Below are 27,297 nucleotides of genomic sequence, written 5' to 3'. Positions count from 1 at the left end.
CTTTAACTTCTTGGTTTTGTCAAATTGTACTGGCGCAAACATCTTGTTTTCCCATTTTAATCAGAAGCGCTGCATGTTTTACTGACGGCTGCTATTAAAAATACAATTTCTGATCTCTACATTTTAAGTTGTTTTCACAATAATCTTGGTGCTAGAGAAGACCGGGTTAGTTTAGTCTTAGAAAGAAGTTATTTATTTCCACTCTGTGTGTCTCTCTACCACATGCAAACCCAGCCTTTCCAGGGTAATTTGCAGATGCTGTCTTCACTAATGAGAGGCTGGCTTACTATTCGCCTACCTTTCTTGCTTAACATTAAAGAAACCAGTGAAATCAGCACAACGGTTTTATACATAAAACTTTTTTGGACAGTCTGGCATTGGGCTTGAATAGCTACAATACAAGAGCAACTTTACCCAACTTATAATGGGTGTTTTGTGAATTACAGTGTATCACTGTAACAGCGTTCTCAGCTGCCTGTACAGCAGAGTTGCAATTCAAATAATGAATTAATCCTATTTTGGAGCTAATTAGTGCAGTGAAGGAGGTTCCCAAAGTGCAAACTGTTAAAGTTTGATTTGGAAGCGAAGTACCTGGCCAGCTCCCTGATAAACTTAATCTTTTTATGCAGAACAGGGGTTGTGTTCCTAATTTTTGAAAACTGTTGATGCATTGAAGAAGGTCCTGGCTTCTGTAGAGCCAGAAATCCTATCGAATGAGTCATGTGCTCTTGTTAGTCATTTTAAAGTTTTCAGTAGATGCTTTGGAAAAACATTTCTGTTACAGAGTGGATCCTCCCAAGCCATGTATTTATTGGAGTAAACATTGGCTGCTCCTCAGATGAGAAAAAAACCATGCTGGTATCGGTCAGAAGGCTGTTCTTTTCAATTGACTTCTCTATAAATACTCTTACCTGCAAGTGCTAACAATGCTGGTGTACCTCACTGTGCTGAACACTATACAAATGAAATTATATTCTCTACCCAAAGAGCTAGCAGCCGTTTTGCATGACCAGAGACAGCAGAGTGCTACCAGTGTAGCACTGAAGCAACATCAGTCTGTGTGGTCAGTGCTTGTCTGACCACTGAAGGAGCCAGACTGCTGTCAAACTATTTTAGGCATCATGCAGCAAAAAAGAGAGTCTTAAGGAAATACTTAAAGGGGTGTTTTAATGATTGCTAGGGAAAGTTACGTGTGTGCTTTGTAATTGAAATGGTTAGACAAGCAGCTAATGTAGTCAGATTGTTCTAATGGCAATGCCTGACCTAGATTTCATGGGTTATTAAAGATGGAAGTTAATGGCATGGTTCGTCTCAGAAAAGGATATTGAGTAAAAAACCAAAAAACTCCAACCAAACAAAAAAAAGATTAGCTGCAAAATTTAAACCAGAATATTATATTTTATAGTCTGGCCAAAATTGTAAACCACAATTTTGCAATCAATAAAAAGATTGAACGCTTTCTTCCTTCCTTCCTCCACTCCCCTGATACACTGCCTTGCAGGAATGTGGTTTCACACCCTTCTCTGTCAACCGAATTCCGAAAGGGTAATGTCTTACATAACTCGATTTAGATTTGTGAGCTGTAAGTGTGGGGGGAAGGGAAGGGCCCCATTCTGAAATGTTTATAAGAATAAAGTTAACTATATTGTTTATGAAGAGATCTTTAAGTAATTTAAATTAAGTGCTTATTGGAGACGTCTCGCTTCCAGTCTTTAAAATAAGATATTCTGAATTCATCATGGTCTTTCCTGAGCTTGTTCAATAGTATCTGAGAAGTTTAATGCTGAAGTGCTTAGATTTCTGGTTTATAAACCTAAGCAGAAAACATGAAGTAAACCTCTGAAGTCCTTACTAGGCACCATAAAGCCCTAAAAATGGACTATTTTCATTCCTGTTAAAACTAAAACTAATTCTGAAGGCCAAGAATGACATTTCCTAAATGTGCTTAAAAAAACCATAAACAACCCAAACAAGACTGAAAATGACAACTTTTACTGATTTACAAAGCTTAAAATATTAATTTTAAACTGTGGAGCTCTGACAAAAATGTTTCTGTTATCAGTTGCCCCCATCTACTCCCAACCCCAGGTTATTATTTGCTGCCTAAGTTCATTGACTGGGTAAAATGAAAGAAACCTTCTGTTTTAATTTTATAACCTCTACCACTTTCTAGGATAGCCTTGGAGGTAACAGCAAGACTGCCATGGTAGCAACAGTAAGCCCAGCAGCAGACAACTATGATGAGACCCTTTCAACACTGAGGTATGCAGACAGGGCCAAGAACATCGTTAATCACGCCGTGGTGAACGAAGATCCTAACGCTCGCATTATTCGGGAGCTCCGTGAGGAAGTGGAGAAGCTGCGAGAACAGCTCACAAAAGCAGAGGTACAAATTTTAGTCTTGACTAGCCACTAAGTCCTGTAAACCCTGTTGTCAGGACTTCCTTATCTGGCTCTCAAAAATGAACGCCACAAAGTATTACTACATGGTATCTACGAGAAATCTCCCTTTATATCACTTCTTTCCATTTTTCTGTACATGAGTCTTGAAGCACGGGTGATAACATGAGATACCAGGTTCTGGTATCAACACCTTGTTGAGCAATCTTGTTTTTATTGCGAGATACAGATTAAAAGCAAGAACACATGCAGGCAGGAATAGGGGTGGAGTCTTAAGATTGTGCAATTTATAGGTAGAGCTTTGCCCGTGTATTTTAAGAATTCAGTGTGGCTACATCCTGCAAGATGGGAATTCAGTTAAATAACGCTTGCTTGCTTACAAGCATTAACTGTTCTCAGCTGAGTCTTTTACAGGTGCTAGACAATATTAAGAATATTTGCATAGCTACCTCAATGAAATTGTAAAAGGAGCATGGTCTAAATGTTAGATGAAGGCCAAGAACTAGCGTAATTCTGAGTTCTGTTCTCGAATGTGGCAAAGCAATAGTCATGTAATCCATCTGTTTTGTAATTCAGAAATATTATGATTACACTATTTGCCTCATGAGGTATGCAGGGAATGCTGGCTGTGGTATTAGAAATGACTAGTGAATTTTGGACTGTTCTCATGTGAGCTGCCTCATATGCTAGGCATCCAATAAATGTATATCAGTTTCTTTAAGGTATCTCAAGTTAAATATCTAAAAATTCCTCTAAAATATCAACCACAAACTTAACAATACTCCAAGAGGTGCAAGTACTCCCTATTTGTTTCCTTTGTGAGCATTAATGCCAAAATAATGGCAGCTTTCCAAAGTAATGAAGTAGTGTTTCCTAAATATCAAGTAATAAATACTTCCTTTCCCAAGTATTAAAATCCCACCCTAGTTGTCATCTCAGTGGCATTGACAAAGAGCATGGAAAAAATGGTGTGGTTTGCTATTAAGAGGCTACACAGTAAAGGTCAAAAACTACATTCATTGTCTCGTACTCCTTTCAGTTTATTACATTTGTAGCCCATCTAATTGTTCTTACAGAATTGTGCATAAATAACTTTTTAAGTGAACAAAACCACTGACCCCTTATGACAGTCAGGTTATATTTTCAAGGCGCATTTGCAAATATAGAGGTTACTAAGTCATGGTTTGGGGTTTTTTTTTCATTTTGATATCAGTATCCTTTTCACTCTTAAACAGGTGAGGCAGAACAGAACTTAACAGTTCACTTTTTTTTTTCCCCCCAGAAGAGTTAGGCATTATCCTCTCTTCCCCTTTTCTTTTTTAGTCTACACATTGTTGAAATTAATATCACATGGTTTAATTTTTCTGTGCCAAGACCACAGCCTGTCCTTCCTAAGCTGGGAATTTAAACTAACTGCTTTCAGCAGAGAAGCACACCTGCTGGTCTGGTGTGAGTCTGGGCCCGTATATCTGTTGTTTGTATAAGCATTGTAGGGAGTGAGGAGAATTACCTAGCTCATTTTGCAGTTGAAGCATGTGAAAATGTTGAGTAATTTTGGCCCAGGTCCAAAAAAATGGACAAACAAGACTTAGATCTTGAGAGTAACTAGGCTTCACCTTCCTGTCGGCCTGCATAGTGTCCAGTGCCTTTGCACTGATCATGTTTTATCAGTCATAATAAATCTTTGTTCAGGAGATTGTCTTGGCTTCGCTTTCCTTCCTGGGGGAATTCATGTTCCCTTTTACCCTGTATTTAGGTATTTGAGATATTCAACCAGAAAAAGACTACATGGGACACATCAGCTGACAGTTTCTAGACTGTTGTGTCTTGAGGCAGAGGAAACTCCTGTCTTAAAACAGGATTTTCCACTCCTGGCACTTGCTTCTTTCCTTGAACAAATTGCTCTCTAAGGAGGCCACTCTGATTTGGATTACTGTGAGGAGTTTTGGTTTTATGGTAAGGAAATATCTGATGGAGAACGATGCTTGCATTGTTTAATTGGCATTGCATAAATGCCTACCAGCCAAAACCATTTTCGTCTTGGTAGCAGTAATGAAATAACAATGTAGGGAATTCCACAGGCTCTCTGTTAAAGGTAGTAGAGGAGGAATATGCCAATACCGAGACTGGAGGAAGTAAATATATGTAGTATAAAAATGTTCATGTCCTTTCAGTTTTTGGAGTGTCTGGTCAGTGGCGGTGGGGATATCTTCTTATTCTCAAGTTAGTCCTTGGATGGAACGTGGGCCTTTGACTATTTCACAAACCAAAATTAGAGCTGTGATAGATTAGCAAGCAAATTGAATTCCAGTGTCCAGAAGCACATCGTAAGGCTTCTTTTGATATTTGCTCTGTAAAATGCATATGTAGAGGTGGATAACCAGAACACCTAGGGTGCCTCAATATTTGCTATAGAAAGAAAAAAATCATATCCTTCAGGCCATATCAAAATGAACAATAAAAATATTTTTGTGGTTTGGTGGCATGGCAGTTTAAGTGACTGAGATGTTAAGTGGCAGCTGAGACAATGGTGGCTAACCAGATCAGCAGTGTCTTGAGAAACAAGATTGGTTTAGATATGAGTCATTTAGGATACTTGTATCGGTATAGAAATGAGATTAGTTTGTGTTTGAATATCTTTGTGCAAATCTGCCAGTATCATGTAATTGTTTTGCATTGGAGTATATAAACTCCACTTTAGCATCTGTACTTGAAACTAATTAAACTAACTTTTTTGATGGATTCTGCATTTATATGCAATATGTATTTTAAAAACTCCTTTACTTACTGGTAAGTATGCCTTGGAAAACAAGTAAAGTTATGTTTCCTTTTTTCCTCACCTGTGTGACAGTGATGTGAAAAAAACAAAGCACAACAAAGAAGCTTTCCTGTTTTATTTGCTTTTGTTTCTGCAGGCTATGAAATCACCAGAATTAAAAGAACGATTGGAGGAATCAGAAAAGTTGATTCAGGAAATGACTGTCACCTGGGAAGAAAAATTAAGAAAAACTGAGGAGATAGCACAGGTTTGCTGCTTTCTTCCCTGCCCCCCCCCCCTTTTTTTTTATGAAAAATAGGTTTGTTTCCTTTGTCTGTCAGTTCATAGAGATTGTCTGAATCTCTCCCCTCCCCACATTTATGGGTAAGTAGGTCAAGCTTATTGCCCTTTTGAAAAGCTTCACTTAATTCCTGTGATAGCTGGGTGTCTCCCAGATCACTATTCCAGTGACAATAATAAATTGTTACTGTATGCAAATGGAGAAGTTATTTAAAAAGAATAATAATCCATGGATGAGAGGATTACAGGGATTTTGTATTCTTCAGACAGTAAAATTGTTGTTTGTGATGAAAGATGGAGCATTGAGAGCATTAAATGCAAGGTTATGCACAGAGTGCCTCAATACACAAGGCAAAGGGCATTCAGAATATTAAAAAATAGAACTGTTCAGGATCCCTGTGTGTTTTAATACCTCTTATGCTGATATTTAGGGCCTCAGACCATAATTGAATATGATAGTTACGTTGAAAAATTGTGCAGGTCACCACGATTATTGCATGACACTTCCAATTCTTACCACATGCTTGCTGATGTATATATTTGCAGTAAGGAGCTTTTGAGGGGGAGGACTATTGAAAGATAGGACATGATGAACAGCATGTAATAAATAAGGAGAAAACGGAGCCTCCGGTGCAAAGCCCTCTTGTAGATGATACAATCAGAATAGACTGTGTTGGCTGTAGTTTTAAAGATGCGTTGTCAGAAATGCCGCTTGTGACTATGAGGGCTTCCTGGCTTTCAATGCAGATTCGTACCATGGATTTTCCTGCCTGTTATAAGGGTGAATAATAATAATAGTAGTAGTAGTAGTAATAATATTTCTGCTCTCATCCTACACAATAGTTTGTAGGCATCCTACACAATAGTTTCTAGGCATAGAAACCCTGAGCGTGCGAGGAGGTTGAAAAACTGGAGTAATGGGCTCAACACTACAGACTAAATCTACCTTGGTGTTTGCATATAGCTGCTTTTTTTAGCTGCCTTCCTTTTTTGTCTTTAAATTCTTACCATGTTACGATGTTTCAGAGCTGGAGTTTCATGAGCCTTGCAACTGTAGAAAAATTTTTTTTTTTTTCAGAGGAGGGATAAGGACTAGTGTTTGTGCAGTATGAGGCTGTTTCAGGACCGTTTGGAAGCCAGTGGAAAGAGCCTACTGCCATCTTCAGCAGGTTTATGGAGGCCCAAGGTTAAAGGCATTTATATCGTGGCTTGTCAAGTGATTTTATTTTTTGGCCAGTTTCCACCAACATCTGTCTGTGAAATTGTAGCAGGGTAGGCGGGTAGGATGGAGAGATAATTGTAAATCTTTGAGGAAAGGATGATTCCTCATAAAGAATGAGGGCCATCAAAGAGGCAATTTGTAGAGATGGAGCAGCAGTAAGGGTTCAAAGCCTTAATGACTATGTGAACAGGCAATTTTTCACATTTTCAGTGAGTATTTGACATATTTTTAATGTATTTTGAATGTTTAAGTTAATTAACATTAGGTCTTGAGCAAAAGTTAACAGAAACTGTCTCATTTTCTTTAAGTTAATCCTATGAGATCAAGTCTTCCTTTGGGCAACACGTTCTTTATCACTGTAAATAATAAGGAATTATGTGAACTTCAGAGCCTGGCACTGATGATCGGAAGAGAGATCTTTGACATCACACTGCAGTTTTTCCTCTGTTCTTTGTTCTCTCTCTTTCTCACAACACACACAACTTTTCCTTACGAGAGCATTATGTTGGTTTTGTAAGTGTGTGGGGAGACAGGGTAGAGAAAATCAAGAGCGAGTTGTGCTTGCGGTTTTAATCTTGATTAGAGCTGGTACAACTCCAATGCTGAACAGAGAATTATACTGAATAGTATGACATACTAGGTTTTTAAATACAAAGCAAACTGGTAGGTAAGGGTCAGAACCTTAGTAAACGTTCCAGCATTATTCCTACATAATCTCTGCTAATTTTTCTTTTTTTTTTAAGTTTCAACATCACAGGGAAAGTGCTGTAGATCTCTTGTATTTTTTTTACTTCTTTTACCCTCTCCTGTTTCTGCTTCCCCTTAATAGTTCTGTAAGAGGCCTCCTATGTTAATTTTTAAAATTTTTTTTGCTGTTGTGGATAGTGAGTCTCATTTCAGTTTCTGTATGATCCTGGGAACAATCCTCAACATTTCTATCTCAGGGTTTTTTTGGTAGAAGAATCCCTTTCTGTTCTAAAGTCAGAAATGTTTAGTGTTCCTCTTTCACTGCTCTAGCCTTCACCCAAACACTTCCCTTTGAAAGACATACATTTTTGCACAGTAATCCTTTGTTGTTGAATTCTATGAAGTCTATTGACAAGAACAAAACACCATCCAAAATGCTACTATTCTTGTTCAGCAGGAAGTGTTATTTGCATTACTTAAATAGCAGGTTGCCAGTTTTTTGTCATTTTGATTGCTCTGGAATAAAAGATAGACATGGAGCTTGACTTGGCAGGGATTTAACTTAACTTGTTGCTTTTTAGCTCAAAAGAGAAAATAAAGGGCTCTAGAGATGTCTTTGTGGTAGCATTTTGCTGTTCCAGTGAGGTCATGGAGAAGCTCCTACAGTACTGCAGTGTGCTGCTCTCAGCTGTTTTCATTTTTCACTAGGAAGATGCAACTCTGTGAGACCACAGCACGTAGCCCTCTGAGACCAGAGGTGGAAGGACAAGAGAAATTACAGATATCCTGATCAAAGCTTGATATAACTAAGGCTTTTGTGTCTAATCTATTGTGGCAGAAAGAGTTCTCTTTTTCAGAAGTCCATCATTTTGTCTTGTGGCTTTGGCAGATAGGGATGCATTTCCGAAGGACTGTACGTCAATCAGCTTAATTTTGATGGCTACCCTCTTGCAGGAGCGTCAGAAACAGTTGGAAAGCCTTGGCATATCTCTTCAGTCTTCCGGAATAAAAGTTGGGGATAATAAGTGCTTCCTGGTTAATTTGAATGCAGATCCAGCTCTTAACGAACTTCTGGTGTACTATTTAAAGGTAAAAATAAATATTGAGATTTTTTTTTTTTTTTAAATAGAAGTAGGCCTCTAATGCTATTGGCAGAGGTGTACTTAGAGAATTTTATAAAAACTGCATATCTAAAGCATTCTCTGATATTCACTGCTTCATTAAAAGTAATATGAGTACAACCTTTTTATTTAGAATGTAATTCTTCATAGCTGAGGAAGGTTTGAGGATTTAATGTTTTGGGGTTTTTTTGAAGGAAATTTAGAGGTGTTCTCTTTGCAAAACTGTCTCCTGGTTTTGGTTTGGTTGGGATTTTTTTTGGTCTTTTTTTTTTTTTTTTTTTAATGCCAGCTTTCACAAGAAACCAGAAAATTGTTTTATCTAAAGATTGGGCATATCAGTCATCAGCTTGCTTCTACGTGTGTAGTCCAAATTCTCCCTACTGTCTTCAGTTTATAAAATGCATTTTTATTCCTCTTCATGCAACTTGCCAGGGGTGAAAATCAAGTTCTCTTCTGCCTTAGCACTTGTGTTGATGTGCAGTCCCTGTTACTGATGTTAAACATAAAACACGTGACATGACTTTTGAACTCTGCGCTGAAACATTTGGGCAGTTTATTCTAGTTTAACAAACTCTAGATGTGATCTGGAGTCAGGAGGAGAAATGAGGTACAACCGTTTTTAAGTCACATTTTAGAATACAAGTTCTAAAAATTTAGCAGTGTAAGAACATTGGCACTTTGAAATTCACATTAAATCATTCTCTTCCCTTTGAAGTGGTCTATAATAACTCTTAAAACAGCCACAAAATTAGCAATTGGGCTGAAAGATGGTTTTGGTTTAGTCAGTCTTAGGAAATACGTGATCCTCTTTTGTATTAGTCATCGTTGCTCTGTGATATCTCAATGAAAGCAAGGGAAAGAACTTTTTCAATGTTGTACCTGCTAAAAGTCATTAAAAAGGACAAAAGAGCTGAGTTCAGGTTTCAGGAGAAGCATTGAATCCTTTCCAGACGCCCTGCACGTAGGTGCCCAGTGTATGACTCAAGCTGCTAAATCAGCCTCGACACTGTCAGCTGTTGAAGCAGGGCCAGCCTCTGTGGTATTCATTGTGAACAAGACAGGAGTACAGTGAAGCCAAAGCCTGCTCAAAAAACAAGCCTTGGCCCATCAGTACCAGGAGAAAAGTCTCAGGTGGTACTGCGCTATTTTCCTTTTCTAGAGAAAACCCCTTTGCTTGAGGTAGGTTTTGTGTGTTTCAGTTAGTCTTTCATTACTATTTTTTTTAATAACACAAATTTGTTTTGTTTGTTAAGAATTTTGGTGTAGAAATCCCTGTGCTTTGAAATTCTTCTGATAAAATGACATACAGCTGTTTTGCCTAAAATCCTGAGATTAAACTCTTGCTTCTTAGAGTAAATATCTTGCCCACATTTCTTTAATGCTGAGCTGCATATGTATTAGATCTTAAAAGTACTGAAGAACAACTTGATCTGACTTATCCAAACTGTTGTATCTGTTCCTCAAAAATTGGAGATGCACAAAAAAGAAATTGATGAATTGGGGCATGTATGGAGCAATCCTTCATCTGCCAAATCCCTCATGCCTTGAGTACTTCAGGAATTCCTTAAACTGTTGGATGATTTAGATGGAACCTACGTAATAGCCATGGATCTAACCACTGTGAACCTGTCTTAATTCCTCTTTGAACTCCTTTATACTTTTGGCTTCTACAACATCCTGAGGCACTGAATTCCACAAATTATAGAAACCTCTTCATCTTTGGATTTAACTGTTGCCTGTAAACTTTCCTGAGTGCTCCCTACTTGTTACTGTAAGACAAACCGAGGATTTGCTTGCAATGTTTCATTCTCCTTTTTCCCTCTACGGGAAGTATTGGATAGCTTTCAAATTTTGGAACTAGATGACAAGATACATCCAGAAGGAGAATGGATGAGTTGGAACTAGTGAACTTTTGCAATCCATTGCTAACATCTGAATTAATTTTCCCCAGGATCACACGTTAATAGGCTCAGACAACTCTCAAGATATCCAGCTGTGTGGAATGGGAATTCTTCCTGAACACTGCATTATAGACATCACCCCAGAAGGACAGGTTATGTTAACACCTCAGAAAAATACTAGGTAAAGGAATAAACTACAGGTCCATTTGTATAATAATTGTAGTTTTATCTAGTATTTTATGATTAGTGGTGCAAAAAGATAATTAAAAAATAAACTTTTCTATGTGTTCTAAAGTAAGAAAATTCTACTTCTTGTATCCTGCTTTCACATTTTGTTTAAATTGTCATCTACCCCTCTGTCAACTCGTATCTTTCGTTCTAATGAGATTTCTCTCAGTGATAGTGTTTGTAGTCTAAGTTTTCAAAGAGAGGATGAGTAAATTGCATATGCTTTCAGCAAGTAGATATTCACTGATTTGCAGCTGTGTAGATGTAACTATCAAAATTTGAATTAATTTTCTAGGAAATCTGTTGATATGCAAAGAGCTGCTGAAGCATTTGTTGCTTTATTTGATTAAGTAGCAGTACTTGAAAAGCAGATGGTATATTCAAATTGATCACAAAATGACATGCATCATCAGCATCTCCAATAATTTATTGTTAGATACACAAAATTCAACAATTTCACATTTACCCTGTGGTAAAAAACCTACAAAAGTTCATCCTGCTTTGAGCAGGAGATTGGACTAGATGACATCCTGAGATTCCCTTTAAATTTGAGTTATCCTATCATCCTGTTTTCAGACTTAATCTGACTCTGAAATAAAAGTAATTTCTGATTATTCTAATTAGTTTATTGTCTTTAAGCTATTTATATAGCAAAGGTCTCTGATACCTTATCCAAATGTTTCTATTTTGTGTCTGTCTGTCAAAGTAGTGTGAAAAGTGTTTATTTCCCGTGGCATGTTTTTTTCAGGCCCCTCATTTTTAAGCTCTAATTATGCACCCCAGACGTAGCTGTCATAAAATCTATCCAAAAGTCCTGAACTCCGTAAGCTTAAGCAATCAAAAGGAGCTGAGTCTGAGGAGTTTATGAAACAGCAGAGGGGAGATCAATGAAGTTTCTGGGGATATTTCACCTGTTTGCAATCCATAAACCTGTTCTTCTACCATAAACTAGTTACAATCAAGAAAGTAGTACTGGGGAAAAAATTTAAGCCTTATATAGATGCATTTGCTTTAGATTTTTGCCTTTTCACAGGACATTCGTAAATGGTTCTGCTGTCGTATGTCCTATCCAGCTACATCATGGAGACAGAATACTGTGGGGAAACAACCACTTCTTCAGGTAAAAAAAGCTATTAAAGACATTCTAAGCTTGCACCAACTTTGTTTTACCTTAAGGTATCAGAAGGTTGTCAGTGGACCCTTCAAGCTGCAGGAGGAGGTGATTTCTTTTTCGTTGGGATTATAAAGGCAATGCTGACTATTCTTGAATGCTAAATCTTATAGCAACTGTGCATGATTTTAATTTCGGAGCACTAGGTTGATTTAACTTGTATTTTCAAGGAACTGTAACCTTGCTGATGAGGACCTTGCTGTAGTTATCAGTACTATTATCTCACTGAAGAGATTTAATTTTTGAGCTGGTAACTTTAATGTGGTTCGGTACCACATTAATACTCAGTACTTTCTCTTCCACAGTGAAAATATTACACCAAGCTTTGACTTGGATAGGTTGCCTTTTGGATTTTGCAGATAAGGTGTTAGATTTTTGACCTATGTTATACAGTGATCCTAGGTCTTACAAGGTCACTGTGTTCTCTGTTCCCTGGAGTTCCAGCTCAAGCCATACCTACGACCTTCTTATATCAGACAGGATCAGTGGTAAAAGTTTTCTGTGAACTGCTGTATTCTTGAAACCCTCTGTGGCTGGTCTGAAATACCTTAAAGATCAGTGGATTTAAATGATAATCTAAAACTGAATTATTTTCTTTTATGCTTGAAAGAAGAATTTTCATTAAAAGTGGGATATAATTTCATTAGTGCCTCTAAATTATTTGGATATGGTACAACTGAAAAAAATCATGGTTATCTTAACTATATGATTAGTAATATCAGGTACTCTCTATTCTTAGAGTGTTGAATGGATTAGTTAGTTTGCCTTGAACTCCTCTGTCTACCCTGAGGAAAACTACACTCATAGGAGATCAACAAATTTTGAAAAGGAAAAAATCTACTGATTTGGATAATCTACTTAATTTTAAGAATCTTTGAAAGCAACCCTGTGTTTCAGAGTTGAGCAGTTAATAGTTCTTTAAAAATTTTTCCTCTTATTTGAAGGCTGAATTTGCCAAAGAAGAAAAAGAAGGCAGATCATGAGGATGAAGAGCGAGACAACTCTATGAAGTGCAGTAATAGTGTTGAGCAACTGGATATAGATGGTGACAATTCCAGTGAAGTATCTAGTGAGATTAACTTCAGCTATGAGTATGCCCAGATGGAAGTCACTATGAAGGCACTTGGTAGTAATGGTAAGAAGCGACAGAAATTATTGGAAATATGTACAGAATATGAGGTTACATCTTCAGGGACTCTTAACCACAGACTTTTTCCCTTATAACTTCCTGCTGGAGAATTTTTCTTGTGAATGAATCATTATAGCCATTTTTGTGCTTGAGGGGGGAAAAAAACATCGCAGACTGTTTTGTTTGGCAGTTCTTGTTGAGGGAAAAGCCAAAACTGGAATATTGGTGGAACTGCAGCCTCAAATCAAAGTGTTTTCACTTTGTTGTTTATTTTTCTTGTGTTATGTCTCACTCAGGCATTAACTGTAGTCATTTCTGTCTCTGTAAATCATGTTCTTTAGTTTTTGTGGTCTTATGTAGCTGTCCCAGAATGGCATTATTTTGGGAAACAGGAGGAAGGTTTTTTTCAGCTTGGTCTTTGCCTTTTCTCAATTCTCTTAAGTCATCTCTCCAATCTGTTTTGTGGATATTTATTTTGCTCCACAGTTAAGCAGCATTTTTTTAATATGCATTACAACAAAAGTGTAATCTCTTCCTCCTTTTACATGGTAACTATGTTTACTGTCTAAGATGTTCCTCACTATGGATTTCAGTGGCTACTGCAGGCCCTAACATGGATAACTGCAGATATAGAATGGGGAAGGGAAGTACCAAATCATAGTAATTTGTGCCTTGCCCAAGGTCATACAGCATATCTGTAGCTGAATGTGGGAAAGATCTCATATTTCCAAGTTCCCTGTCTCTGCCCCATATTCATTACATGACTGTTTCCATTTAATTTTATGGTTACCGGGTATTTGAACCCCAGAAGTACTAGCTTCTTTCTTTTCAACATGTGCTTAGATCCAATGCAGTCAATCTTGCAAAGCCTGGAGCAGCAACATGAAGAGGAGAAGAGATCTGCACTTGAACGACAGAGACTGATGTATGAACATGAACTGGAGCAATTACGAAGGCGATTGTCGCCAGAGAAGCAGCATTTCCGCAGCATGGACAGGTTCTCCTTTCATTCTCCCAGCGCTCAGCAGCGCTTACGGCAGTGGGCAGAGGAGAGGTGGGTAATCAAATCTGACCATCAGGAGTGTTCATTTAAAGTTCTTCAGTGCTAGTGAACTTTGCAAGATTTTAATTGCATTGCGCACCTCTGCCAAATTTCTGAGAGGACTCCTGGGGGGGGGTAGGGAGGATGTGGCGAAAATATTAGTCTGAGAGCAATCAGACCTATAATGCTAGAAAAGATGAGAAAGAGTGAGTGCCTGCTTTGTTGTTAAGGAGAAACTCTATCCTGATTGGCAACAAATTTGACTACAGATGAGGTGAGTGGAAGAAATTCTGGGACTCCTATATGAGTTTGTTCTTCTATGGATCATGACTCAGCTGCTGGAAGTTAGTTTTTCCTCTTGACTCACATCCATCTGTCTGACCTGGGCAGGTCCTGGCAACCAGAAGAGTGCAGAAGGAAAAGGGAGTAAGAGGATGGTACAAAGAATTTTGATCCAGAGCATTGCAAAAACTGTTTAATAACCACAGAGGGGCCACCATCCTCTTTGCCTCATGCAATTGCACTGAGGTTGTTTACTTCAGCCTCTGCATGATCTTTTCCAGGATTGCTTTCAAAAAGAGCAGCTGCAGGAGGAAGATGAAACTTACCCTAAAACAATGAGTATGGTAAAGACATTGTAATGAGAAAATACAAATCTAATTTATACATCTAGAGAAGCAACTTTTGAAATAGAAAATATTTGAGACAGTTGAACAAGGTGCTAGCTGTGTGTCTGGAATATTTTGTGGTACCAGATTCCTGTGCTGCACAGTTGGTGCTCTCTCACACTTGCCAGGAAGGCCAGTGAGCAAGTGGGTCATGGTGTCTGAATAAACCTTTCTCTGTAAGATGGAACATCTACATGTGTGGTGGGGAAACTCTGGAATAAGCAACGCAAGAGCTGACTTTTCAGCAGATGCATGGAGAAGTCTCCAAAGCCAGCAGTATGCTAATGTTCATACTACTACATTCATACAGATACTATTTTTTTTTCTTCCAGAAGAAAAACAATTTAATAGACCTGGTTTTTTGTTAAAAAGCTGAATGTTAAGACTCGTTCCTGTCAAGTGATCATTTGTTTTGCACTCCGTTTCAGTACTTAAATGCCATGATTTTTTCTGTCTCCTCCTCCAAATGCCCTTCTTTTAGAGAAGAGATGTTGACCCACAGCCTAAGAAAGCTGCGAGAGCAGATTGTTAAAGCCAATTTGTATGTGAGAGAAGCCAATTTTATCGGAGAGGAGTTGGACAAGAGGACAGAGTATAAAGTTACCCTCCAGATCCCAGCTTCAAGCCTTAATGCTAACAGTAAGGTAAGGTAGCCCTAATGGAACTAAATTGTTGTTCAGTAAGTTTGCCCCTCAGCATTCATATTTGTTGTATTCTGACTTTAATGGTCTAGATAGTTTCCCAGTCTATTCATGTGCATTAAATATGGCTCTGTTAGTGCATGCTACATCCTTATCTTATGTCGTTACCATGAAAATCTTATAATGTGCTAGCTTACTGATAAAGGTTTTGGTACAAGACCTTTCCACTGGTGTTGAAGTTCACACTTGCTTCTGTTGCAGAGTGATAAAACCTGTGCAGGTTAGGTAAAATCTATTTCAAGTATTCATCATCACCTTGTGGACATTCGGCTTTACACCATCCTAGTGAGCTGAGAAAATGCTGTCATCTGCATTGTGCAGGGAGGAACTGGAGCAGAGAGTATTTGAATTATTTGTTCCAGGCACCTTAGAAATTTTGGAAGGAGGGAACTGAACCCAGACTTCATGCCTCAAGCTGGCTACCTAAGCTGGTATTGTTTCTGTTCTTGAGGTCAACTTAATATTTTGGTGATACTCAGGCCATCATTAGTATAGTAGCTGTATTTTATTCCAAGATTAGAATTTTTATCAATTGCTTTAGAAGTTTTTCTCATCTGCTTGGTTTTCTTGCATTTTTCTGGCACATCTAGAAACTGGATGGTAAAGAGGGTTAAGTGCCTGCACTAGTTGAAAGTTGCAGACAGTAGTAGCCTTAGCTGGAACTCCAGGCCTGCTGTAATTTGAGGATATTTATGAAATGCTTAAATGTTTATTTCTGACGTTTATGTAAGGTGAAAATCCACAGAAACTAGTGCCTGTAGCTGTGATTAGGCTTTGCAGTTAAACTGAACACAAATATACTGTGACAGCCAAATTCAGAGTTTGTCATGCTTGAATTGGGTTGCTCAAGCTAGAATAAAAAAAAAACAAAATCCAGACTTTTCCCAAAGATGTTCTCAGTTTTGTATTGGTTTTAAACTATTTTTTCATTGTTGTGACACGAATTCCTTATTGATACCTCTTTAATTGTTTCACAGAGAGGCGCAATTCTCAGCGAGCCTGCTATTCAGGTGAGAAGGAAAGGGAAAGGCAAACAGATTTGGTCACTGGAAAAGCTGGAGAATCGATTGGTAGATATGAGGGATCTTTACCAGGAGTGGAAAGACTGTGAGGAAGACAACCCAGTAAGTAAACATTACTCCAGTATTGTGCTGATAGAATTACATCCCTGTTAATTTTTTTTGTTTAAGTAGATGTGAGAAAATCGGGGGGTGGGGGTGGGGGAGGCAGGGGGGGATATGCAAAGAGATAAGTTTTCCTGAACCTTTGCTTCTCCTAGTACTGAAGTGGATCTTCAGCATTTCATTAACCCTTGTCTTGTCACTTTGATGCTTGTTTGCATGCATTGTTTGGTGACCAAATCGAGCATAAAATAAGAAGCAGTAAGTAAACACAACAGGAGTTGACGTTCAGGCTGACTTCTCTGAATCTGACAACATTAAAGAGAACTTGCTGAGGACGGACCTTATGCTCCATCCAAAGTAAAATTCAAGCTTCCATTCTTCTTGTGATCTAATCTAGCTTCTTGCTTGAGTCCATTTTTCTTTCATTAGGCTGGTTGCGCAACACTTGGAAAACAGTTTCATGAAAAGTTTGTTTTTCTTACATTATTCTGAATTTGATTGAAGGTGATGAGAGCTTACTTCAGGCGAGCTGATCCATTCTACGATGAGCAGGAAAACCACAGCCTTATCGGAGTAGCCAATGTTTTTCTTGAGTGCCTATTCTATGATGTGAAGCTACAATATGCTGTGCCAATCATCAATCAGAAGGGAGAGGTTTGTCATTCTTCTATAATCTATCTTTACTCAACTGTTTAATTACAGCCCATGGATCTTATTACCAGTATATAGTAGATATTTTCCAGTTTCATGTGCACAAGCTTTTTGCTAACAATTTGGAATTATGCAAATCCCATATAACCTTACTAGAGTTGTTTAGACAGCTCTGAATTCTAGCATAGTGATTGTGAAAGGAGAAAGCTTTGTGAGCACCTTTCTGAACAAAGCAGCCCAAAATAAATACTTAGTAGAACAAGTATGAGCTATAGCTCCACTGCCTTTCACTGACTACCATCAAGAATAGGCTCTTAAATATACACTGTAAGAACAACTTCAAAGGCAGCTAGAGCATACCAGGCAACATTCTCTGTGCTCTGCATCACATGTGCACTTTGCGGACTCTCTAGAGTCTGGTGGGAAGGTGAGTGAGACTGCAGTATGGTGTTCTCAAAGTCACTCTAATGGCTGATGTCTTTATGGTTTTGCAACAAAGGCTTTTTGATTCTTGCTGCAAAGCATTCTTCACCTGATGCAACAAATGCACAGTGCAAAACAATAGAAAGGAATAAAATGTTGTGTGCTTACAGACTGGAAACAGCAGTAGTTGTAGTTACCTGAAAAGGGATGAACCTGTCACTGTTTTCTGGCACACAAGTAATTCTTACTCCTTTCTTGTCAGGTATCGGGTCGTCTCCACATTGAAGTTGTTCGAGTGAGTGGAGAAATAGATGATAGGTTAGTTGGAGGCGAAGATAGTCCAGACTGTTCAAATGAAAATGACACTCAGGAGAGAAAACTTGTCTGCCAGGTGAGTTCCAGATATATCCCAGCCTCTGAGAGCAAGCTTCTCCCTTTGCATTCCAAGTCTTAAAGAAGTCCCTCATGCATTGGCCTCTGTACATTAGATGTCTCTTTGTAACCTCACGCACCATGTTTGCTTCCAGTATGCAGCTATACAGGCAGAGTCCTGTCTTTAAACTCAATGATTGACTATATGAAACTGTATTGAAGTTTCAGGATTCCCCTCCCCCCCCCCCCCCAAAAAGCAAATAACTTAGCAATACCTAATCATTCAGTCATATGTACAGAGTTTAGTACTTTGGCTGTATTTGTTTTATGGCCTTATGTAATGTCCTGGTGACCAGCGTTTATCCTGAAGTGCTGCTGCGTGGTCTTTTCTCATGATATTTTGTTTCTGGAGTGGCCGAAATAACACAAAAGAACTAGATGGGTTTTGTTCCTTTCAATCTCCCTGATTTTATTTTAAGTCTGCAAGGTATTCATTAAACTATATTTATATGCTTACAGTCTTACCCCAGAAAGTTTATTGTAGTCTTGGAAGACATGGAAGATCTGTGCACTAGGATTGGAGCTACAATATCTAATTCAAAAAGAGTCACAGAATCTGGTAAACTCCCATTGTTCTGTGAATCGTTCTCGCTCAATATTTTTCTCTTTAAATAGTCAATATTTTGTGAAATATAGACAGGTGTGTTAATTGTTATCGTTAATAATAAAAAGAAAGTTAGCAGGAAGTATTTACTAGCAGTTTGGTGTTGTAGGAAAATGCAAGATAGGACAAGCTACAGATAAGAAGAGAGGGAGGCAAAAAGCACTAGAGGGAGTGGTCCCCAATTTTGCTGGTTTCTGGATGATATGAATAATTTGGGGGCAGTTGTACTCTTTTCCACTTTTTATCCTGTCCCATAGAGTTCCATGTGCTTGCAAGCAGTATGGGGCATTGTGTCAGGAAACATATTCTCCAGAGGATCTTGAGTGCTGCCTTGGTATTGAAGTCTAACTAATTTGATCTTAATTTGACAAATCGAGAGTAGAAGTTTATTAAATAGTATGGTTAATATGATGGCTCAGAAGGTTATCCAAAACATTTTGTTTCTATTTGGCCTTGATTTTGAAAAAGAGGGGCAGGCCACTTTTGTATTTTGGGGGTTATTTTTGTATTGTTTCTAGCATCACAGGATAAGGACAAGTAGTATCTTAAGGATTTTGCAGAATAAAGGAGCCAGTTTTGGTAGAAGTGTGAGATTTTTATTGTATTCCCCTTTAATTACAATGTTTTTTGTGCATCTCACCATTAAAAATGAAGAAAATGTTTTGGTGTGTTTGTAAAATTAATACATTTAGTTTTCACTCCCAAGAAATATGTGCCCGGTGACATCTAGTGGTGATGTTCAGCTGATGCACTCAAAATATTGTCTCCAATGTATATCAATGCAGAAATTTGTATTTTGTAAAGTTCTTTATTTTGCTGCCTTTTTTTTTTTTTTTTTTTTTAATCCTTTGCAGTGGAACAGAACAACATTGTTCTAACAGGAGATATTTTTAGTTCTATGAATAAGTGCTTTTCCTTTGTTTCTCATCTCTTTTCTAGATTAAAATACTCCAGGCTACAGGTTTGCCACAGCACCTCTCCAACTTTGTGTTCTGCAAATATACATTCTGGGATCAACTGGAGCCAGTTAATGTTGCACCTGAGGTGGATCCTTCCGTATCTTCCGTCAGCAAGGAGCCACGGTGCATGGTTGTCTTCGATCACTGCAATGTAAATTTTTTTCTATTTTATTAATGAAACTGGAGGCAGAAAAAGCAGGCCTATGCTTGCACAACAGTTGCCTTTTTGCTCTCATTATTGTACTTTGTGAGGCTGATACCCTAATTCCATTTTTTAAAAGAACTTGAAACATCTTCAGAGTCCATATAAGTTTGGTTATACTACACTGTTCACTTGTACAAAAATCACAGAAGGTGAAGAAGTAGATTAATAAAGGAAAGCAATCTGTTCAGCAGAGAGACTTACGTTGGAGTTTACCCACAGTAAAAATGCTGCTGAGTGTGAATGGAAGAGTGATATTCGTCTGAGTACATTTGACATCCGTATCTGAGCTGATCACTCTACACTCTGATGTAGTGGAGAGAAATGTCCCACTCCTGGGACGTGATGCCTGTTATCCTCATGTAGATGTTGAAGTTAGGTCGTATACCTTAGAACAGACTATTTTTTCTTATTGACTTTCAAACAACTGTCTGAGTGGAGGCATCTTTAATAGAGATATCTAAAATCAGCTTAGATGAATGCCAGCCAATCACCTGAGTTCTCATCTTGTTCTTTCTATCATTTGTCATTACACTGAACAATTTATTCCACTTACCATTGTAACTTTACCATTTGTAAAATAGATATAATATCTTCTGTTGAGTTTTGATTTTCTGAGTCTGAACATTAGAACATATGATATTGGTTTTTCTTTTTTTTTGAACCATTGGCTCAGGACTTGGAACAGCATGCGGTCATTTTTCAGCTCTTTATAGACTTTAATCTTCAGCAAATCATGTATCTTTGCCTTGCCTCCTGATTTTACAAACTGAAGTGACAGTTCTTCCTTTCCTCTATATTGTGTCTTGGAGACCATGGTGACTTTACTACATGCTTATATGAAAGTCAAGACAGTAAATCTTTAAGCCTAAGTCATCATGTAATCACAGTAATCAACCAACTTGTTGCTTACATGCAGGAAGTTTCTGTAAATATTTCTGAAGACTTCATGGAACATCTTTATGATGGTGCTTTGGCAATTGAAGTATATGGACACAAGCAGAGTGGTGACCGTAAAAATCCAGCCTTGTGGGATTTGGGAATAATTCAAGCCAAAACACGCAGCCTTCGTGACAGGTAAATATGGCAAATAGATCCTTGGTTTAGAATTTTGGAAAATCACTGCCTGAAACTTTGAACTGAAGACAACTGAACAAGTGTTTGAGACTCTATCTCTGAGACTATATAACACCATGTGATGTGTCAGTAGGCTTTAAAAAAGTGAAAGAGGAGAAATGCCCATCTCTGTTTCAAATTAAAAGTGGTAAAACTTCAAAAATTTTGAAGTCCTTTGTTTAGGCAAGCTCAAGTGCATAAATAGTGTTTTACAAAAGAGCAAGCTGATTATTTTCCTTTATGTTGTTATGCTAGCTTGCGCCAGAAAGAGCTATCAAGTCTGAAACAGCAAGATGATGTTCTCACTGTACGCTGATATATTTATTCAAGGTCTGACTCCAATTCATTCTTGGCCATGGAATGTCATCACTGTAATGCTTCCATTGGAAAAGCTGTATTGCTGATTACTTCAATTGGAGTAAATATGCAACAGTATGGTAATTCAGACTGAAGGGGGTTGCTTTTTTGCTGGCAGCCGTTTGTTGTCTCCAAAGTAAGCGTAGTAGCATTTTCTTAAATGTAAGTTGTTTTGCCTCTCCAATTAGAAGGCAGCTCTGCACCTTAATTTATTGGCAGTTATTTCTCTTTTTACTTCCAGCCTAAGTTTGTGTTGAGCACATTGAGTATTAAGCTAGATATAGGGAAGTTTAAAAGAAAAGTCATGGAAGTATGGCAAAAGAGGAGATGGAAAAAGGATGCTATAAAATAGTGGGTTACGTTTGGTAGGTGAATAGTAAGTACCTCCTTCCTTTTTAATTTTGAAGTACTACAAAAGTGGCTGTTTCTTATTTAAGCTCTTGGAAGAATTGGAGAGAAGCTAATAGTATGACGAAGTTCAGGAAAGTGCCCTGAATCTTGAAAGCTTGTGAGACAATGTCATATTTCATTTTGCTGTCTTCTGTGTGAATCTGATTGCACTGACAACACTGGGCTTCTGTGGCAGTAGTTGAGACCAGAGCTTAAATGTTAGAATAAAGTGGAATTGGTTTTTGTGTTGGAATCAAGAAAAGGCTTGGGTTTGATGTTTGACTAAAGTAGCTGTCAGTAAAATTTATAAGCACTGCACAACTAGTAACTCTGTATATTCACAAATGGTTTATATATTGAAGTGTTCCTTTGCTGTTTCAATCTGCAGTCTGAGCTAATGCTTTGGGGGTTTTATTTCTTTTTCTTTGGGGGGGGAAAAAAGAAAGAGACAGTATTTGACATGTTTTGCAGGTGGAGTGAAGTAACAAGAAAAGTAGAACTCTGGGTTCAAATTCTAGAGCTGAATGAGAATGGGGAATACTGCCCAGTTGAGGTGACTCCTGCCAAGGATGTGTGCACAGGAGGCATTTTCCAGCTCAGACAGGTAAGGTGGCATGTACAGGATTTTGGCTGTGAAAAGAGCCTGCGGAAAGTTAAAAAGCTTCTATTTTGTATGGTAAAGGGATGGTGTCCAAGGAACTGTCAAGCTTAGACACAAAATATGATATTGTGTAAAACAGACATAAAGTGGAAGAAAGTGAAGTCCCTCTGTGTTTTGTGAAACTGCCAGTGTGCATAAGCTCTGATGTAAAGGTGATCAAAGGCTTACCTGTAATCTTTTTGCTATGTTCTGTTCCCTGTTCTGTGATAGCACCAGGTAGAAAGGACGTCAGTCTCAACTGAACTTAATTATTTTTTAAAGAGGTCCAGAGTTCTCCTTTATTTGATCCTTCCAGCCAACCACTCCTTTGTTCTTTGAATTCTACACGCATTAAATTGTTAATGCTTAACTGAGTAGTTAACGTTTTTAAGTGATAAGCTGTTTTCTAGAGAACACTAGGAATTAGTAAAAGTTAGATACAGGCTGTACCTCTGAACTCCCCAACTCCTTTGATTTTTTTTTTTTTTTTTTTTCCCCCCCCCTTCGGGTTTTACTAAAGAACAGTTACTTTACTGCACTGATAACACAAGTGGGTAAGAATTTTCAGTCAAGGAGACTAGAGTCAGGAAAAGTTCACTGAGATTCTGGAAGCTCAGCAAATTAGACTGTTTTCTCTCCTCTTTTGTAGGTGGGGAAGAGATCCTATTTCCCTCCTTCAGAAGTATTAAAAATAAAATCCTATAAGTGTATGTTTTGAAAACCCTCCCGAAAAGTCAACTGGGGAGTTGCTGAATGCTGAACTTTTTTTTTCTGTAAATACATAAATCCTGTAAACATAAATCCTTGCAACAGAAGGGGTATCTCTTGAACACTGGGTCATTGTGATTGCAGTACTCACCACTTTGTTCTTCACAAAATAAAAATATAATGTTGGTTGCAAATAACTGCCAGTAGAGGTCTCTCTATTATTAAGCTTTCAGCATTTTATACTCTTTTTTTTTTTTTTTCCTTTTTTTTTTTCCTTTTTCTTTTTTTTTTCCCCCCAAGCATTTCAAATTGTTCTTTTGGGCAGGGGCAATCTCGACGAATTCAGGTTGAAGTGAGATCTGTACAGGAATCTGGAACCTTGCCACTGATGGAGGAATCAATATTATCTGTTGGCATTGGGTGTGTTCAAATAAAACATGTAAAGTCACAAAAAGTACCTGAAAATTATCAGGTAAGAGTCTGAATATTTCCTGTCAGCTATCATCGCAAATTCCAAGACATGTAAAAGCATAAAATGATGTCCTAAGTTTGTTGCAGTTGGCGGCAACTCCATTTGTTTCAAGTTTTAGTTTGGTTTTGGGGAATGTTTTTTTGAACCTACTTCTTAAACATATAAAGCAATGTCAAGAAGAATTGTCAGAATTGCTTTGATGGTGGTTTTAGGGATTATTCAGGACAGCTTGAATCAAAACCTCTGTCTTTCAAAACGTGTTGTGAAAGATCTTCCTCTTAATCAAAAATCATTTTCCATGGTAAAAATAATATTTGTAAGACTACCTTCCATGTCTCTTCTGGGTTTGGGTTTTTTTTTCCTATCCTTAAAAGCAGCACAGCCTTAACACACCATTCAAAGAAAAAAAGAAAAAATGCCAAAGTTTCTAAAATTTATTAGGATTTTTTTCAGTAGATTTTACTTCAAATATTAGATATGGCAGCAATTTTAAATAAGTATTCTAATTAAAATAAATCAATGGAACATAGATTCAAATAGTGTTGAGTTACAAATGTTAGAATTATATGAGCCAGTTGTTGGCCTATAATATATGTTAGCCAGCTGTTTGACAACCTCAGAAGCACTGCATCTCATCTTAAACTGCAAGTATATTGATCTGTTTTTAAGGATTGTCTTTCTGAGATACTTCTATCAGTTTCTAGTGCAGTTTGACTTTTCCCCCCAACAGCTAAATTAAAATTTAGTCACTTCTCTGAGTTAGCAAGCCAAAATCTGGAGCAACAGAACAAGCAAGTCTCCGGACTTGCTTGATTAGCTGCCCTGCTTGAGACAAGGCCAACTAAATGTCAGGTAGTTTTTGGGACATCTCCCAGCTTTCCATAATGTTTACCCTTTTGACAGAGTATGATTCGATTCATGTCTGCTCCCCTTTTTTGCTTAATAAGTATTGTTTTTCCCTTTGAGGTCTGAAATAGTTGGGGTTTTGTTGTCTCCTAACCTTAGCAGTCCCTTGCCCCTTGTGTGTCAGGGGTACTAAAAGGGGGATTTTTTTTCCACCTTTGCAGAAATCTCACTTTTCATCAGCATCCTAGGCACATTATTGCTTGTATTCCCCATTATGCTTCTTCTAGTGACTCTGCCTGCAGGCTTCCTAGCTGCCCTTCCGTCACAGCAGTCCCTGATACCCATGTCCTATACAGCAAGTAAACTGTTGTTTCTCTCCTACTTCTGAATGGAGCAAGTTTCTTAAGGGACTCTTCTCTCCTGAGACAGAATGATTGATTCTTGCAAATTTTACTTGAAAGCTATTACATACCTGCAACACACAAATGTCCCTTTTAGCCTGTTTCGTTAAGGGGACAAGTCCCAGGTGAGCATCCTGTCTGTCTCGCCCTTTTTCTTCTCCAGTGAATTTCTGATCTGTGGACCAGTTTCGACTGTATCTGACAGAGCTGGCAATCAACAAAATAGTACGTTCTTTCAAGAAGAAAGACTTAAGCTCTGCTTGAGAGAGAGACTAGTGAGTTGTGTCTGACACTGATAACCCACATGGGAAAGGGCTATTGAAAACCATGTTGTATTAGTCCTGTTGCTTACAATAGCATTCTGACTTGAGCACCTGGATTTTTAGTCCCCTTATTAGCATTTCTCTATCTCAAGTAAATTAGTATCTCTGGAATGTGAAAGATTTCCTAAAGACCTTGAACTAAGAAAATGCTTCTTCTGTATGGCTTTTTAATTTCAGCTTAGCTAAGTTTTTGCTTTCATTATTAAGATACAGAAGTACACTCCAGTGGCTTGTTATTACTTAAATAGGTAAGTAGTAACTCAGTGAGGATTAGAGTCCTCATTGCTTTTCCGTTCACTGTGCAGTAGTGGCAGTTGTGCTTACGTTCATTGCAAGTGGCTCTGCTTGTGATGAATGTCGAGAATGAAAGGTGGTGTCTCCCATCAGAAAATAATGGAAATCAAAATGTCGAAGGTCTGCGTTGCAACTCCTGGTGTGGCAGACAGAGTTATTCTAACTCCCTAACAATTGGCTTAGACATTTACAATTTTTCTCTTCTAAATGCTACAGCAAGCTTACCTTGAATCCTTTATGTGGACTTCGATTTTTTTTTTTTTTTTTTTTTTTTTTTTTAGTGCTTGCTGTAACATTCATACTTAACTCTTACAGGTAAAACAGCACATTTTTCTCTGCTGTCTAGGATCAACAGGTTTCAAGTTGTTTTGGTATAACTCCTATTTCTTTCTTAGGACAATTTAAGTATTCCACTTGCTTCCAGTTATGAAGATTTCTAATAGCTGTATTTCTGTGAAATTTCTCCATTATAATTGTTGGGTTGTTCTAGTTTATGTTTAGATGAGCTGATAGCAGCAAATCTTTGGGAGGTCAATGTGTTTTAATTCTATGATCATACCATTGCTAAGCTCAGATTTTTACGTAAGACTGCTAATATTGCTTAAAATAGTTACACGTTTTGCATTCAGTGTGTTTCCTGCTATCAAAAAAATTTAATGTCATGGTTTTGCATGTTTTGGCCTAGGAAGAAGAGGATGAAATGGACAGTTATCAGGTAAAAATTTAAAATTCTCTCTTTTTACAAACTCACACATTTTCAGATTAAAACATGTTAGAGGAGGATCAGCATTTTATCTTTGCCGTACCAGTTGGATATGCAGAGAGACCGTCTTCTGAAGAGACTAAAAGCTTAAGAATTGCATAGATTGTTGTGGTGCAAAGCCATATGGTGGATTAGAGAGGTGAAGGGGAAAGAACAAGGTGCCTTAATGTTTATTTCCAAAGCAAGATCCAGTTGCTTTTCATTTTGGTGTTCTGGGGGAAGGAGTCTTCCTTCTTGACAAACTATGGTTAGATTGATTGTCCTCATTAAAAACAAGAATAGGCATGGCAGTGCTGAAAGATGCAGTCAAAATACTTCATGCTGTTTCATGTTATGAATGTGCTATGTGTATGAGAGCTGGAATATACCACACAGTAATCAACCCTTGGGCAAGCAATGGGGTTTCTATTCCTGGAGCCCTAAGACAGCAGTGATAAAACTACTGAAATCAGCACACTATTTTTTTGTATATAATGTCACAGTAACATGAACCTTAAAGGGGAACTGATGAGGTACAATATCTGTGATATATTTTTCATCTTTTTGTGAATAACTTTAACAAAAGGACATCATCGTCATTATAGATCTCAACTTTGTATAACGTGAGCAACCAGAGATTTAGGTTTAATGCTCTCTGACAGATTCCGGCATGCTTGTAGGGGTCTGCGGGTGAGTAATACAACTGTAGTTTATAGTCTCGCATCTACCCATTTTTCTTGACAAAGTATTTGTTATAGTTTGATGTGAAATGAATCTGAACTGCTGGTGCCGTAAAAGAGGCTAGCCTGAAGGCATCCCAGAGCTGATAGCTCATCTTTGTGGCACCCAACATGCTGCATGTAGAGTATCATTCATCATTTCTGAGCATTTCTACACCAGAGACAAATGAATTGAATGTTCTTAAGGATACTGAGGTGGTTTTTTTGAAGGACATGAGCACTTACGAAAAAATATTTTAAAAGGCTCAGTTGCAAATGCCATAACTAGGGACACTGGCATGATGCGAGGCAGGGATGGATTCCTAATATGAGGCTGCTAAACACCGAGTGTGAATGGTAAGTCATGGATAAGGACTGGGGTTTCCAGCTTTGCCACAAAGTAGTGGCTAGTGAGTTCTAGGCTAGTTTGGGGACAAAGATGATGTGTAAACTGAAGTTTGTTCAGCTGGGTAGTACAGAATAACAGCTAGGGAAAGAGATGCCTCAGGCTGGCAAGCAAAAATACTTCAGATAAGATGTGGAATGTTAAGGGTTTGGACCTGTGA

General features: G+C 38.0%; 1 protein-coding gene across 4 annotated transcripts in view; it reads left to right on the top strand.

The window, feature by feature from the left end:
- Window positions 1-27,297, top strand: part of KIF13B (kinesin family member 13B) — a 129,671-nt gene that overhangs the window by 63,349 nt on the left and 39,025 nt on the right. For all 4 annotated transcript variants that reach the window (XM_069805532.1, XM_069805530.1, XM_069805531.1 and 1 more), the window contains exons 11-26: window positions 2,174-2,386; window positions 5,316-5,426; window positions 8,322-8,456; window positions 10,440-10,570; window positions 11,651-11,737; window positions 12,733-12,923; window positions 13,761-13,971; window positions 15,109-15,271; window positions 16,306-16,452; window positions 16,957-17,106; window positions 17,789-17,917; window positions 19,502-19,672; window positions 20,643-20,800; window positions 22,058-22,190; window positions 23,260-23,406; window positions 25,956-25,985. In XM_069805532.1, the coding sequence (XP_069661633.1) occupies window positions 2,174-2,386; window positions 5,316-5,426; window positions 8,322-8,456; window positions 10,440-10,570; window positions 11,651-11,737; window positions 12,733-12,923; window positions 13,761-13,971; window positions 15,109-15,271; window positions 16,306-16,452; window positions 16,957-17,106; window positions 17,789-17,917; window positions 19,502-19,672; window positions 20,643-20,800; window positions 22,058-22,190; window positions 23,260-23,406; window positions 25,956-25,985 (2,307 nt within the window). The remainder of the gene's footprint in view (window positions 1-2,173; window positions 2,387-5,315; window positions 5,427-8,321; window positions 8,457-10,439; window positions 10,571-11,650; window positions 11,738-12,732; window positions 12,924-13,760; window positions 13,972-15,108; window positions 15,272-16,305; window positions 16,453-16,956; window positions 17,107-17,788; window positions 17,918-19,501; window positions 19,673-20,642; window positions 20,801-22,057; window positions 22,191-23,259; window positions 23,407-25,955; window positions 25,986-27,297) is intronic.

This window comes from Haliaeetus albicilla, chromosome 18 (assembly GCF_947461875.1).
Source record: "Haliaeetus albicilla chromosome 18, bHalAlb1.1, whole genome shotgun sequence".
NCBI lineage: Eukaryota > Metazoa > Chordata > Aves > Accipitriformes > Accipitridae > Haliaeetus > Haliaeetus albicilla.
Note: the sequence above shows the minus strand (reverse complement) of the source record. Positions and strands in the feature narration are given on the sequence as shown.